The 12,990-nt window shown below is 35.8% G+C and overlaps 1 protein-coding gene across 2 annotated transcripts in view; it reads left to right on the top strand.

Annotated features, from left to right (window-relative positions):
- The window catches only part of gtdc1 (glycosyltransferase-like domain containing 1), a 42,679-nt gene that overhangs the window by 7,831 nt on the left and 21,858 nt on the right, over positions 1 to 12,990 (top strand). For both annotated transcript variants that reach the window (XM_055015625.1, XM_055015624.1), the window contains exons 2-4: positions 5,161 to 5,351; positions 8,611 to 8,778; positions 10,782 to 10,955. In XM_055015625.1, the coding sequence (XP_054871600.1) occupies positions 5,161 to 5,351; positions 8,611 to 8,778; positions 10,782 to 10,955 (533 nt within the window). The remainder of the gene's footprint in view (positions 1 to 5,160; positions 5,352 to 8,610; positions 8,779 to 10,781; positions 10,956 to 12,990) is intronic.

The raw sequence follows: 12,990 nt of genomic DNA, 5'->3' as shown, positions 1-12,990 counted from the left end.
CTTTTTTCTGACATTTGCTTTTATATACTTACACAGTTTTTTAAAATAATTTTAGAATTTTGATTATCTACTTAAATGAAGTACAGATTATGTATTTCAACATTTTTAAAAACTTTTTTTCCACTTGATTTTATATACAGTGGGCCAAAAGTATGCTTACAGTTGTTTCACGTTTTAGATCTAATTTATCAAAACCAGTATTCCATGTCCCTTATTCATGTTTTGTAAAGTTATTAAGCTATTTCTTCCAATTTTGATTGAAATTTTTTAATTTTTAAAAATTTTTATTAACTATTTTTTTTTTTTTTTTACAGGGATTGTGAGCAATGGTAATCAAATGAAATCAAGAGCAAAGAAAGTTGATGCTACAGCAGTATTGGGAGTGAAAATGCCGAGCAGGTACGCACATCATGGCAATTAATCGCATAAGAAATGAGTTTGAAAGCAAAGGTTCAGTGGTTGATTTACTGACATCTAGTCATGCATACCTACTAAGTGTAAGCCTGCTTTTGGCCAGTCCTCTTTATGTATACAGGGAGTCCTCAACTTGTGCTGGAAAATCGTTCCTATGGTGCGACATAACTCGATTTTTGCCATAAGTCAGAACTCCCATACTTTGATGTATATGACGTGCAACTGGTGAATGTAAACAAAGCCGTCTTCCTCGTATAGCCCCACGTCTCGACGTTTTACACTGCTCCACTTGCCAACTAGTTACAGCGTGAAATTTGTGTTAACGTCACAAACGCCGTACGTTGGAACGATGGAACAAGACTTTCTTAATAAACTGTGGGAGACGGCCACGGCGACATAACCACGGAACGCCGTAGGTCGAGGACGCCGTAAACCGAGGACCTGCTGTATATCAAGCTATACTTTTTTGTCACCTGACTCGGTTTTCGAACTTTCAACTTTTTTGCTGCTGTCAGTTTTTATATATTTCAGCAAGTTTTATATTATTCAACATTTGTTTTCATGTTCGTCAACAGCTTTTTACAAATCAGTTTTGATTATTTGCATATGTCAAATATAGATTAATTCACTTTCGGTGTTCTAAATGATATTTGCCTTTATGTATTTCAACATTTTGTATAATTATGTTTCACTTGAGCTTGTATATATATATATATATATATATGTATATATATATATATATATATATATATATATATATATATATATATATATGTATATATATATATATATATATATATATATATATATATGTATATATATATATATATATATATATATATATATATATATATATATAAATTTTTTCTTCTTACTGTCAACTTTTTTCTGACTTTTTTCTATATTTCAAAAATTTTTCTTGTTTTTTTAGTTTATATATGGTAAGCAGTTTTTTAAAATTCATTTTTGGATTTAGAATATTTATATATATGACATATGTAATGATAACTTTTTTATATATTTCAACATTTTTATATTATTTCACTTTTGGTTTTATGTATGTCAACATTTTAAAAAATCATCTTTCAGTTGATTTTATTTATATAAAAAATATTTAAACGGATAGCTGTGTAATTTTTTATATATGTATATAATCATATATCTCTATATAAATGATTTTTTTTTTTAAATTCTTGACTTGGTTTTATGTATTTCAACTTTTTTTCTGACTCTATTTTTATATATTATTTATTTAATTTTTCGTAAATGACCTGATTTTTTTCTTCACTTGTTTTCAGTTTTTCTTTACATATTTTGACTTAAATTCGTCATTTATATATTTGACTCGTAAACGTCGTGTCCAGTTTGGTCTTTGCTTCAGTTTAGTGCAGTTCTGTTTGCAGACTTTAATCATTGATGTCACTTCATTTTTATTATTGTGATGAATTAAATCCAGGTCATTCTATCATATTATTATATTAAAACCACTCAGAGCAACAGACACTAAAACAGGATTTTTCATCAAAGGAAGATTTGAGTTCATTGTTTTTTTTTTCTTTTCTTGACTTTTGCAGACTGTAGTTGGGTATTTATTTGTACTTTTATCTTGAGTCTATTCAGTTTCTGAATTGTATTTTCATATTCATCACCTTTTTATTGCTTATCTTTAGGCTTTAGACTTTTTTGTATGTCATTTTTTTATCATCATCGTTCAGTTTTCTTCATATTATTTCAACTTTTAGATTCACATTTGTCTTTTTTATATTGTGCCGTGTCCATATTTCATATTTTCCTGCTTTAACATTTCAATAATTTCATTCATCAAAGTTTTCTTTAGCCTTTTTTTCAGCCTTTATCATTTTGTGAGTATTTTTATTGCTAAATTTTCTCTTGTATTTTTTCCTTTTGTCAGTTATAATCATTTTATTTTATTATTATTATTATTATTATTATTATTATTATTATTATTATTATTATTATTATTATTATTATTATTATTATTATTATTATTATTATTATTATTTATATTATAATTTTGTTTTTTTAGTGCATTTTCATTTCATTTTTTATTTCATTCTTTTGTGGCTACCTGCAGTGTGGATTTTTGTCATTATATATTATGTGTGTGGGAAGGTTTTGATCAATAATGGATCAATAAGAGTTGGAATTTATCCACAACACTCTCACTGTAATACTTAATTTCCATCTTTGTTTTTTCTCGATATTTATTCTGGCGGTTCCCAACCTGTGGTTCAGGACCTCTGAAAAGGTCCCCGATCGTTGACAAAAGAGAAGATGATTTTCTGACTTTTAACAAACTAAATGAATAAGTTCTGACACCGTGAGCTCTCTAAAACATTAATCGAAGGAGTAAAAACCACAGAAACCACTGAAGCTGAACCTCCGTTTTAAAGGCCAGAAGGTCAGACAGCAGAGAGTCAATCAGCCTCCCTCCCCCTCCGACACATTTTCATATTTCACATTATTTGGACGCATTCGGGAAATAGATTGGACCCGTTTTTAGCACAATGGCCGACATTGTGCTTCTGTTTCCAATCAGATTTTTATTTTGGGCACATTTGCATTTAACCTCTGCTGAACCGGCTCGGCGGTATCTTTCCTCCGGCTGCAGAAACTCAGTCGAGAGCAGATTGCACAGCTCATTTCCGTCTCCAGATATGAGTGGCGTTCGAGCTGCAGGGAGCAGATATTGACTGATTGAGCCGTCTGTGGGCGAGCTGAGTGCTGCTGCAGCTACATTAGCTCCCATTGTGGGCAGCTAAATGGAGGGCGGACTGGAAATCGCTGGGAGGGAATTCAGTGGAAGGACAGTAAGCCGTCCACTTCCTGCCGCTCGCTGCGTAAACCTCCTGGCATCATAATGGACTTCTATCAGGACACATTGTGCTGCAAATAGACGGATATTACTGCGTTATTGTTGTGGCTTGTTGCTGCAAAGTTAACTTTCAGCTGCCGCGATCGGCGTCAACAATAGTTTTTCATTTACTGCCTAAAAGACGGAGCATCGGGAAGATCGGCTCAGTCGTCTATCCCAGCCTCGGTGGATTTAGAGTCCAACACATGGTGCAGACGTTAACAGTTCTCTGCTGTACAATGTGATTCCTGTCACTTTGGAAAATGTTGTGGGAATCATTAGAGTAATTAGCAGGTTTAGGAGTGGAAATACTGCAGGAGGAGCGAGTTCTCCTTCATCCTCAGTCTGCCTTCTAATCATAATTAACCATATTAAAGGCTTTAACTGCTCACCCTCATGACGCAGTAAAAAGTCACATCTGACACTGAATTATTTTATTGGTTTCAAATAATAATCTGTTTTCAGACGTTCTAGTTCCCCCCAGGATGTAGCTGATCCATCATCAGGTGAACACATGTCCGAAACTTTGGTTTATGACCAAACAAACATTACTGTGTAAAATTCGTACATACAACACTCACACACACATAACACTCATATACGTAATTCTCATTCATCTAATATTTCTACACTTAATGCTTCTACAAGTAATATTCATAGACATAATGTTTGGACATGTAATACCCATGCATGTATTGTTCGTAGACATGATATTCATACAAGTAATATTTGTTGATGTAATCTTCATACGTGTTAGTAGACATAAAGCTGGTACATGCGATGTTCATAAAGATAATGCTTATAATTTTTATTCACGTGTATTCTAATTGTTGTACTGTTTGTACACATAGGGATAGTACATGTATTATTCATAGACGTAATATTTGTTGATGTAACGGTCATACATGTGGAGATAATGCTCAATTTATGTTCATACATGTATTCTAATTGTTGTTATATTTGTATTATTTTTAGACATAGGGATAGTACATGTGTTATTCATAGACATATTTGCTGACGTAATGTTCATACGTGTTAGTAGACATAATACTTGTAGATGTGATTTTTGTAAAGATAATGCTAATAATTTATAATCAGACGTATTCTAAATGTTGTAATATTTGTACTATTTGTAGATATAGGGATAGTATGTGTACATGCATTATTCGTAGAAGTCATATTCATACATGTAAAATTTGCTGATGTAATCTTCATACGTGTTAGTAGACATAACACTCATACATGTGATTTTTGCCGACGGTGCTTGTAATTTATATTCTACCATGTATTGTAATTGTTGTATTACCTGTACTTTTTGTAGACAGGAATAGTACATGTAATATGCATTCATGTGTTATTCGTAGATGTGATATTCACACGTAGTATTTGGACACGTAGCGTTTCTAGATGTTACACGTATAAACGTAATACCCAGCATCCATACATTTACCATGTGTAGATGTAACACTTGCACACATAAAGCTAATATGTGTGATATTCATACATGTAATGTCTGTAGATATGTAGTGATTGTCAGCACTCGTACACGTAATGTTCACAGCTGTAAAAAATATTACACGCTAAAAAGTCCTACATGTAATGCTCATACACTTTGGTAGATATGAGACACCAAGACATAAACTGAAAAATCCCTACATGTAATCTCCATACCTGTAACTTATGAAGATGTATGACAGATAGTTAATGTTCATACATTTGAAATTCATACATGTCATGTTCGTAGATGTATTTCTCATCGATGTCTGAATCAATAATGTGCAAGCTTGTGATGTTGTATGATAAACATATAGCATCCTTCCCTCTAATCAATAAGATCAATATGATGATATTGTCTCTCCTGTCTCCATCAGGTCAGTTCGTCTCCCAGCGTTTTACTGGTGGAGGCGTTCTACGGCGGCTCTCACAAACAGCTGATCGACCTGCTGAAGGAAAACTTTGACGGCTGCTCCGTCTTCACACTTCCTGCAAAGAAATGGCACTGGAGGGCGAGAACGGCGGCACTCTACTTCAGCCAGACCATCCCCGTCTGTCCGTCGTACAGGTGAGACTCACACAGGTGACATCATACAGGTGAAACTCACACAGGTGACACAAATAATATGCCCACGAGCTTTATGTCAAAGGAACACATGTACATGCATTACATGTAGTATTTATACATGTATTAAGTAATTAATGTGTCCAGGACCTTATGGCTAAAATTTATTGCCAAATACCTGCAGAAAAAACATTCAATCAACTGGACTATGTATTTACAACTTCTTAGCTAATGTTAACGTGCTAATATGCTAAATGCATGTTACCATATGAGCTCAAAGCACTACAACCTCACAGATCTGATTGCTGTTAGTGGTTAGCATAGCTGCAGGAAGTCAAATGTGCTCCATCATACTGACATAAACCCATCAGAGTAGTACTCTGTAGGAGTTCAGAGACATTTCACTGCAGATAAGCAGGTCAAACTCAATGATTCCAGCAGAAATATCAGCTTTCTGTGGCACAGCTTAAGTTTTTAAAACCTCAAACTGACAACATCTTAGTTTTTTTTTCATGTGGACGTCACTGACAACACAAGAAACCTCAGATGTTCCTGATGTGAGTCTGATGAATGATTGAGAATCTGCTGTAGCATTTAAATTTAACATTTAAAGGAGGAAATCAGTGAATCATTGTTGTTCTAGATGCCCTTTTTAAAAACACAATTGCAGAATGAGTCAGAACTTGAAACAACACAGAATGAAGCATGTCTATTATTGCACACACTTCAAAGCTGAGGCATTAAAGCTGCTGCTGGTCTCTTATTGATCTCTGGTCTCAGATATGATCAGATATTAGTCAGCAGCTTCAGACCTCTGAGTCACTGAAACCTGTAGTCAAATGCTGCTGATCAGCTTCTCTGCCTCCGTCACAGAAACACTGAGATGCACAGTTTAGTGCTCCTACAGCAGAGGAGAAAATGTTACGAGTATTACATGTACAAACACTACATACATTAGAATATTGCATGATGGTGTGTACGGATATTATGTTTACAAGCATAACAGGTTTGACTATTATACGTACGAGCTTTACATGTATGAGTGTAATGACTGCAGAGACAGTCACAAACATGACTATAGATATTAAGTTCACAAACGTCACGTATACGAGTATTACATGTACAAGTGCTACAGCTATGAACATTGTGTGTATTAGTTACAAGTGCTTTATGTGTTTATGTAGCACCTTTTTTTGATGCATAGTTTGCATATATATTGGTTGAGCCTATAATGTTTGTACACATAAAGTTTGTGTATTTATGAGACGTTCATTAATGTAATACGTATAAAGTCACTATATAAGCCATTGTGATTGAACCTCTCCATCAGCCTCTTTCCTCTCAGTTTATTCTATAAAACAATCCACTATAGACGTTTTCTCTTTGTGGGATGGATTGTTTGACTCATCCAGCATGCAGACCAACTAAACCATAGAAGAAGTACTGCTTTTAACCACAGTGACTAACACAGTACTTACCTGTGCTGCTGTAATCAGACTAATGAGCGCGTTGCACGAATGCAACCACGAGAAATTTGAACTTGAACACACAACACAGCGCATGTGTCCATGTTGGTGCTTAAACATCGTCAGTGTTACATAGAACAGCTCAGAACCTGTCAGTAAAACCCCCTGAGGAGTCTTCAGGTCCAGAGCTTCTTTAGATAAATCAGAACACAAACTATCAGAGAGTTTAATCTGTGGAGGTTAAACCAGATCCTCCTCAGTCCACATGGATTCACTGAGCTCTGCTGAGGGTCTCAACCTGCCTCTTCACAGGAAGAATCGGGATATTCTCGGCTGCCAGCAGAATAAAAATAACTCATCTGGTTTGAGTCAGAACAGTTCCTGTTCCACTCGGCTACCGCAGGTCCAGGAAATGAGCCTAATCCAGGTCTGGAGTCTGAGCGACGGCTCGTGGAGAAGCCACATCAAAGTCCAGCATCCTGAGTTAAAATGGGAGGTGATGGAGGGAAGGAGATCCAGAGCTTCAAAGCTCCAGAGCACCAATGAGTTTAACCCACTGAACCCCAAAAACTGCCAGAGAGTTGGAAGGATGCATCATCTTTAAAAGATATCTCCGGTTGAACTGTAGAAACAGACAAGATCTTCAGATTTTCAACTTACAGATGGTTCTCTGAAGGAATGCAACGTGTGTGAAATGACGCTCCATCAGGAAAAATAACCAAATATAAGCTTAAAATCAATTAAAATTTCATCAGAATCACTTTATTCTGCATGTCTCATTTAAAAATTATCTTAAAATGATCCATTTGCTCTAATCAGATTGCACAAAAAACAGAAATCATCCTCCATTGTCCATGACTGACATGAAATTACAGCAAATATCAGAGCCAGAAACTGTAAAAACAGAAAAAATCATTGTGTTTTAAGCTTTCCAAAGATCCTTTAGTGTATCGTATATGATGTAAGGTTCCAGCAGGAAAATCAACCAAATCTAACCTTAAAATTATGAAATATTTCATCCAAAAACCATTGAAATTACCACATTTATCAGCCAGAAACTGTAGCAACAGTAAGAATCATGAGATTATTGGGGAAAAATGAACCACTATCTGAGCTTGGGAGTGTAATATTTCACCAAAGTTACTATATTCCACATCTCATTTAAAAATTCTCCAAAAATAAAGTTTATGCTCCAATCAGATTTTGTAAAAACCTTAAACTTCTTCGGCTCTCCATAACTGACATGAAATTACAACAAATATCAGAGCCAGAAACTTCGAAAACAGAAAAATCATTGTATTTTCAGCTTTCCAAAGGTCTTTCAATATATCATGGGTGACGTACAGTTTCGTCAGGAAAGTCAACCAAATCTGAGCTTGTAATTTTGAAATATTTCATCCAAATCACTTTCTTCTACATAAATTTGCCAAAAAGAAAACTTCTTTCCCTCTGGTTCCCACTGACTCTCCATCAGCTGTGACCAACAGTGAAACATTCAGAGAGTTTTCAGGTTGAACTGCAGGCAGTGTTTCCACAGAGAGCCTGAGAGAAAAACCAAAGCTACTGGATCAATAAAATAAACTCAGCATGGCTCAGAAACAGTGAACAGAGGAGCAAGTTGTTGGAGATACATTCAGCATGGAGAAACATCTTTCTACAGCTGATGAGCAGAGGGGAAAGTTTGTATAGACTAGAAACAAGGAAATAGTTAAGTATCTTATGTTTTTGTCTATCATTGTTTCTGGTTCCATTGATCTGTAGAAAGGCTGTAGTTAACTCTGGCTTCTCCTCTACAGAGTTCTGTTCAGCAGCTCGGTCCTCAACCTGTGTGAGCTGGTGGCTCTCAGACCGGATCTGGCCCTGCTGAAGAAGGTTCTGTACTTCCACGAGAACCAGCTGGTCTATCCGGTCCGCAAAGACCAGGAGAGGGACTTCCAGTACGGATACAACCAGGTGCTGTCATGGTAAGAACCCGTCCTGTTTTGCCTGTGTTCAAAACTACTGAAAAGTTATGTAAAATACTACATAACATGTCCAAAATGACACAAAAATTGTCCAAAGTAACTATTTTTCCCCTCCCCAAAATGAGTCAAAAGTTGTCCAAAATGATGTAAAATCAGTCAAAAATGACAAAAAAATGGCCAGTTTCAGTTGACATGTTGAACTATTCTGTCTGTGTCTTCGCCAAATTGCTGGAGTTTTATTTCTGGAGATACTGAACCTTTAAAATGGCTTCACAGGTGTCTTTTGGGGGTGAAAATCCAAAATTCTCAGGTCAAAAAACACATGAAACTCTCAAAATTCGGTCAAACTATTTTACAGAACTTCATTTTGGGCCTAAAATAAATAGGTAAACTAAATCTGAGACACTTCTGATTGAGCCCAGTGGAAGCATACAGTTTGTAAACTTGAGTATTGATTAGTGAGTAGTTTCAAATGTGCTCAGCATAATAAAGTATATAAAAATGAAACATGATGGGGGGTGTTGTTGGTCTCCGCCCTCCTCGGCTGCAGTTTGTCTTCATGAGGCTGTGATTGGTTAACGAGCTGGGCCGACATGATTGGTTAATTGCGCGGGCTGACATGGTGCCGCGTTTAATTGAAGTGGCTCTATTTGTCATTAATCAGACGTCTAACGGTAACGAGCAGCAGAAAACTGATTGTTGTTGATCTGCAGGGCGGCTTGTCAATAAGCGGCAGCCTCTCCATCTCCGCTAACGTTGTTACGGCAGCATTAGATAACGCGACACGGATCATTAAGAGACGTGGGATTGGACGGAGGCCAGCTCGCTGCACTAATCTGAGTTATAACACCGCTCAGTGACACACAGCTATATGCAGAATTAATCGTCCTATAAATAATCCATCCCTGAACTGATATCTGCCCTGATCAATCAGAAAAATGTGATCAGCTTCTCTCTGAACAAACATTTTACACGTGAGATTATTTAACGTGCTCAAAAATGTTTTTATTGATGAGGTGCCTTAATGCTTTTTAGTGTTTTGTAAATATGAGACCTTAACCTTCTGAACTCTGAGTAGCTTCTGAGTGTTTTCTGTCACATTTTTAGTCATTGTGGACTCCTCTTTCACTGCAATATAAAGTCCTGCATCTCTCCAGAAACAGAACAATCATGAAGAAGGAGAACTAATGTTTGATGCAGTTAGAATGACATAAGTCAGAAAAAAAAGTTTCATTTCCTTGATTTTATAGCTTACTAAAGTGTAAAAACCTGGAGTCAACATGTTTCCAAGTGTCCACAGATGTTACCGACACTGGAGAAAATGGAGGTTTTAAGGTTGAACTACAGGCAGTGTTTCCACAAAGAGACTGAGATGAAAATCCAACCTCCTGGATGAATAGAATAAATGCAGCATGGCTCAGAAACAGTGAACAGAGGAGCAAGTTGTTGGAGATACATTCAGCATGGTGAAACATCTTTCTAGAAATGATGAACAGAGACTGAAATGTGGCTTAAAACTTGTCCAAACTGACTTAAATTTACCTTAATGACTAAAATCTTGTTTACACTGACAAGTTTCCAGATATTTTCAGGTACTTTCAGGTAAGCTTGGACTGTTTTTGAGTTATTTTGAACAATTCTTACCTCATTTTGGAATTTTTTTTTTTTGAAATTTGGGACAATTTCCAAATAGTTTTGGACTATTTTAGACCAAAAATCAAACATTACTAGATGGAGACAAAATGGCCACAAAATGAGGCATAAAATAGCAAAAACTTGAAAAATGAGACAAAAAATGAGCAAGGAAGGGGAACAAAGCTCTCCCAAAGACACATAAAGCGACAAAAATGAGACATAAAACAATGATCAGAAGAGAAAGTTGTTGAAGCTACATTGAGCATGGTGAAACATATGAGTTGAAGTATCGTCAGCTGATAGACTATACTAACTTTGTGTTGTTGTTCCACCATTAAACACCGGCCTCACTGTTTACTGTTCCTCAGCCTGGTGTCGGATGTGGTGTTGTTCAACTCCAGTTTCAACATGGAGTCCTTCTTGTCCTCCATCCCGTCCTTCATGAAGAAGATCCCAGACCACCGACCCAAAGACCTGGACCACCTGATCCGCCCTAAATGTGTGGTTCTAAACTACCCGGTCCGGTTCCCTGATGTCAGCAGGTCAGCATCAAATACTTCTTCTGCTGATGTTCATACTTCATCAGCACTTACCTGGACAAACAGTAGATCCTCAAACAGCATCTACAGCTTAAGAGGATAAACTTGAACACCACAAGTAAACTTAACTTTAATTTATTGAACAGAACTAACGATAGATGTATTGTAAAAGTAACTGCACCCTTGGCACCAGAAGCTAACAACACCTCCTTTCCTAGAAAACCATCTTCTGATGAAAACTTTGATCACTCTTCCATGAAAAATGACTTTAGTTGCAGATATTTGTGGGTTTTATTTCATGTTCCCACAACATTTCAATGACTTGCCCATTCGATAAGTCTTTATTTGCTCTTTTTGAGTCATTCATTGGTGCATTTGTTTATATGCTGAGGATCATTATCCTGTTTAAAGGTAACTTTAGATAGTTCCATAGATACACTTGAACAAAATTAGCTTCCTCTGTCTTCTATTTCCCAAAAATATCAATGGATGTACTATGGAATGCCATTTGAAACAGTTAAAGGGGATATTCTTTGAAAACACCAGAAGTAAAAGCAGCTTATGCATTTATACATTTAGTTTTAGGATATTTATCAGTCTCTATGGTTTTAAAATACTGTGTGCAATATATGGTATTTAACAGTGTATTTGGTGTTTAACAGTGCATATTGTATTTAAAAGGGTATATGGTATTTAGCAGTGTATTTGTTATTTCATAGGTATTTAAACACTGTGCAGTATATGGTATTTAACAGTGTATATGATACTTACTAGTATGTATGGTGGTTAAAAATGCATATGATGTTTAATGGTGTATTTGGTATTTAACAGTGTATTTGGTATTTAACAGTATGTCTAGTATTTAACAGTATATTTGGTGTTTAACAATATATTTGGTATTTAACAGTATATATAGTATTTTACAGTGTTTCTGATATTTAGCAATGTATATAGTATTTCGCAATATATGTGGTATTTTACTGTTTATTTGGTATTTTAGAATGTATCTGGTATTTAAAAGTACATATAGTATTTTACAGTGTATTTGATACTTAGCAGTATATATTGTATTTTACAGTATATACTGTAAGTTAATTTTTACGGTTAATTTTAGTTAATTTTCTGGCATACTTGGTATTTAGCAGTATATTTTACTGTGTATGTGGTATTTAGCAATATATTTTGCAGTGTATGTGGTATTTAGCAGTATATTTTACAGTGCATGTGGTATTTAGCAGTATATTTTACAGTGCATGTGGTATTTAGCAGTATATTTTACAGTGCATGTGGTATTTAGCAGTATATTTTACAGTGTACATGATATTTAGCAGTATATTTTACAGTGCATGTGATATTTAGCAGTATATTTTACAGTGTACGTGGTATTTAGCAGTATATTTTACAGTGTATGTGGTATTTAGCAGTATATTTTACAGTGCATGTGATATTTAGCAGTATATTTTACAGTGTACGTGGTATTTAGCAGTATATTTTACAGTGTATGTGGTATTTAGCAGTATATTTTACAGTGCATGTGATATTTAGCAGTATATTTTACAGTGTACGTGATATTTAGCAGTATATTTTACAGTGTATGTGGTATTTAGCAGTATATTTTACAGTGTACGTGGTATTTAGCAGTGTGTCTGCTAGTATCCGTGGCGGCGGCTGCAGGATGACTCTTCTTCTTCCCTCCAGTGTTTCTCATTTTCAGATGCTAATGTGTCTGATCCAAAGCAAACCCACCCAGTGTAAGTAAGTGATTATATGCATGGCCGACAATCCCTGCACACGCTCGCGGTCCTCCCATCAAACACCCAGTCCGGCTCTTTGAAAATTCAAAACGCTCTCAGAGACAAACGGGGGAGGAAGAACACGGCGGCCCAAAGCCAACGTCTTCTCCTGTTTCTTCATCACAACATGGACATGACGAAGCCTGATCGATCGCTGTGATGGGATCCAGCTACACTAGTGCTGAACAGTTATCCAGAAACCAGGCTCTTATCTCTGAGGGTTAACTTTGTGTTTTGTAAATTAA

This window comes from Amphiprion ocellaris, chromosome 11, assembly GCF_022539595.1.
Source record: "Amphiprion ocellaris isolate individual 3 ecotype Okinawa chromosome 11, ASM2253959v1, whole genome shotgun sequence".
NCBI lineage: Eukaryota > Metazoa > Chordata > Actinopteri > Pomacentridae > Amphiprion > Amphiprion ocellaris.
The sequence above is the reverse complement of the archived record's forward strand: the minus strand, read 5'-3'. Positions and strand labels throughout refer to the sequence as shown.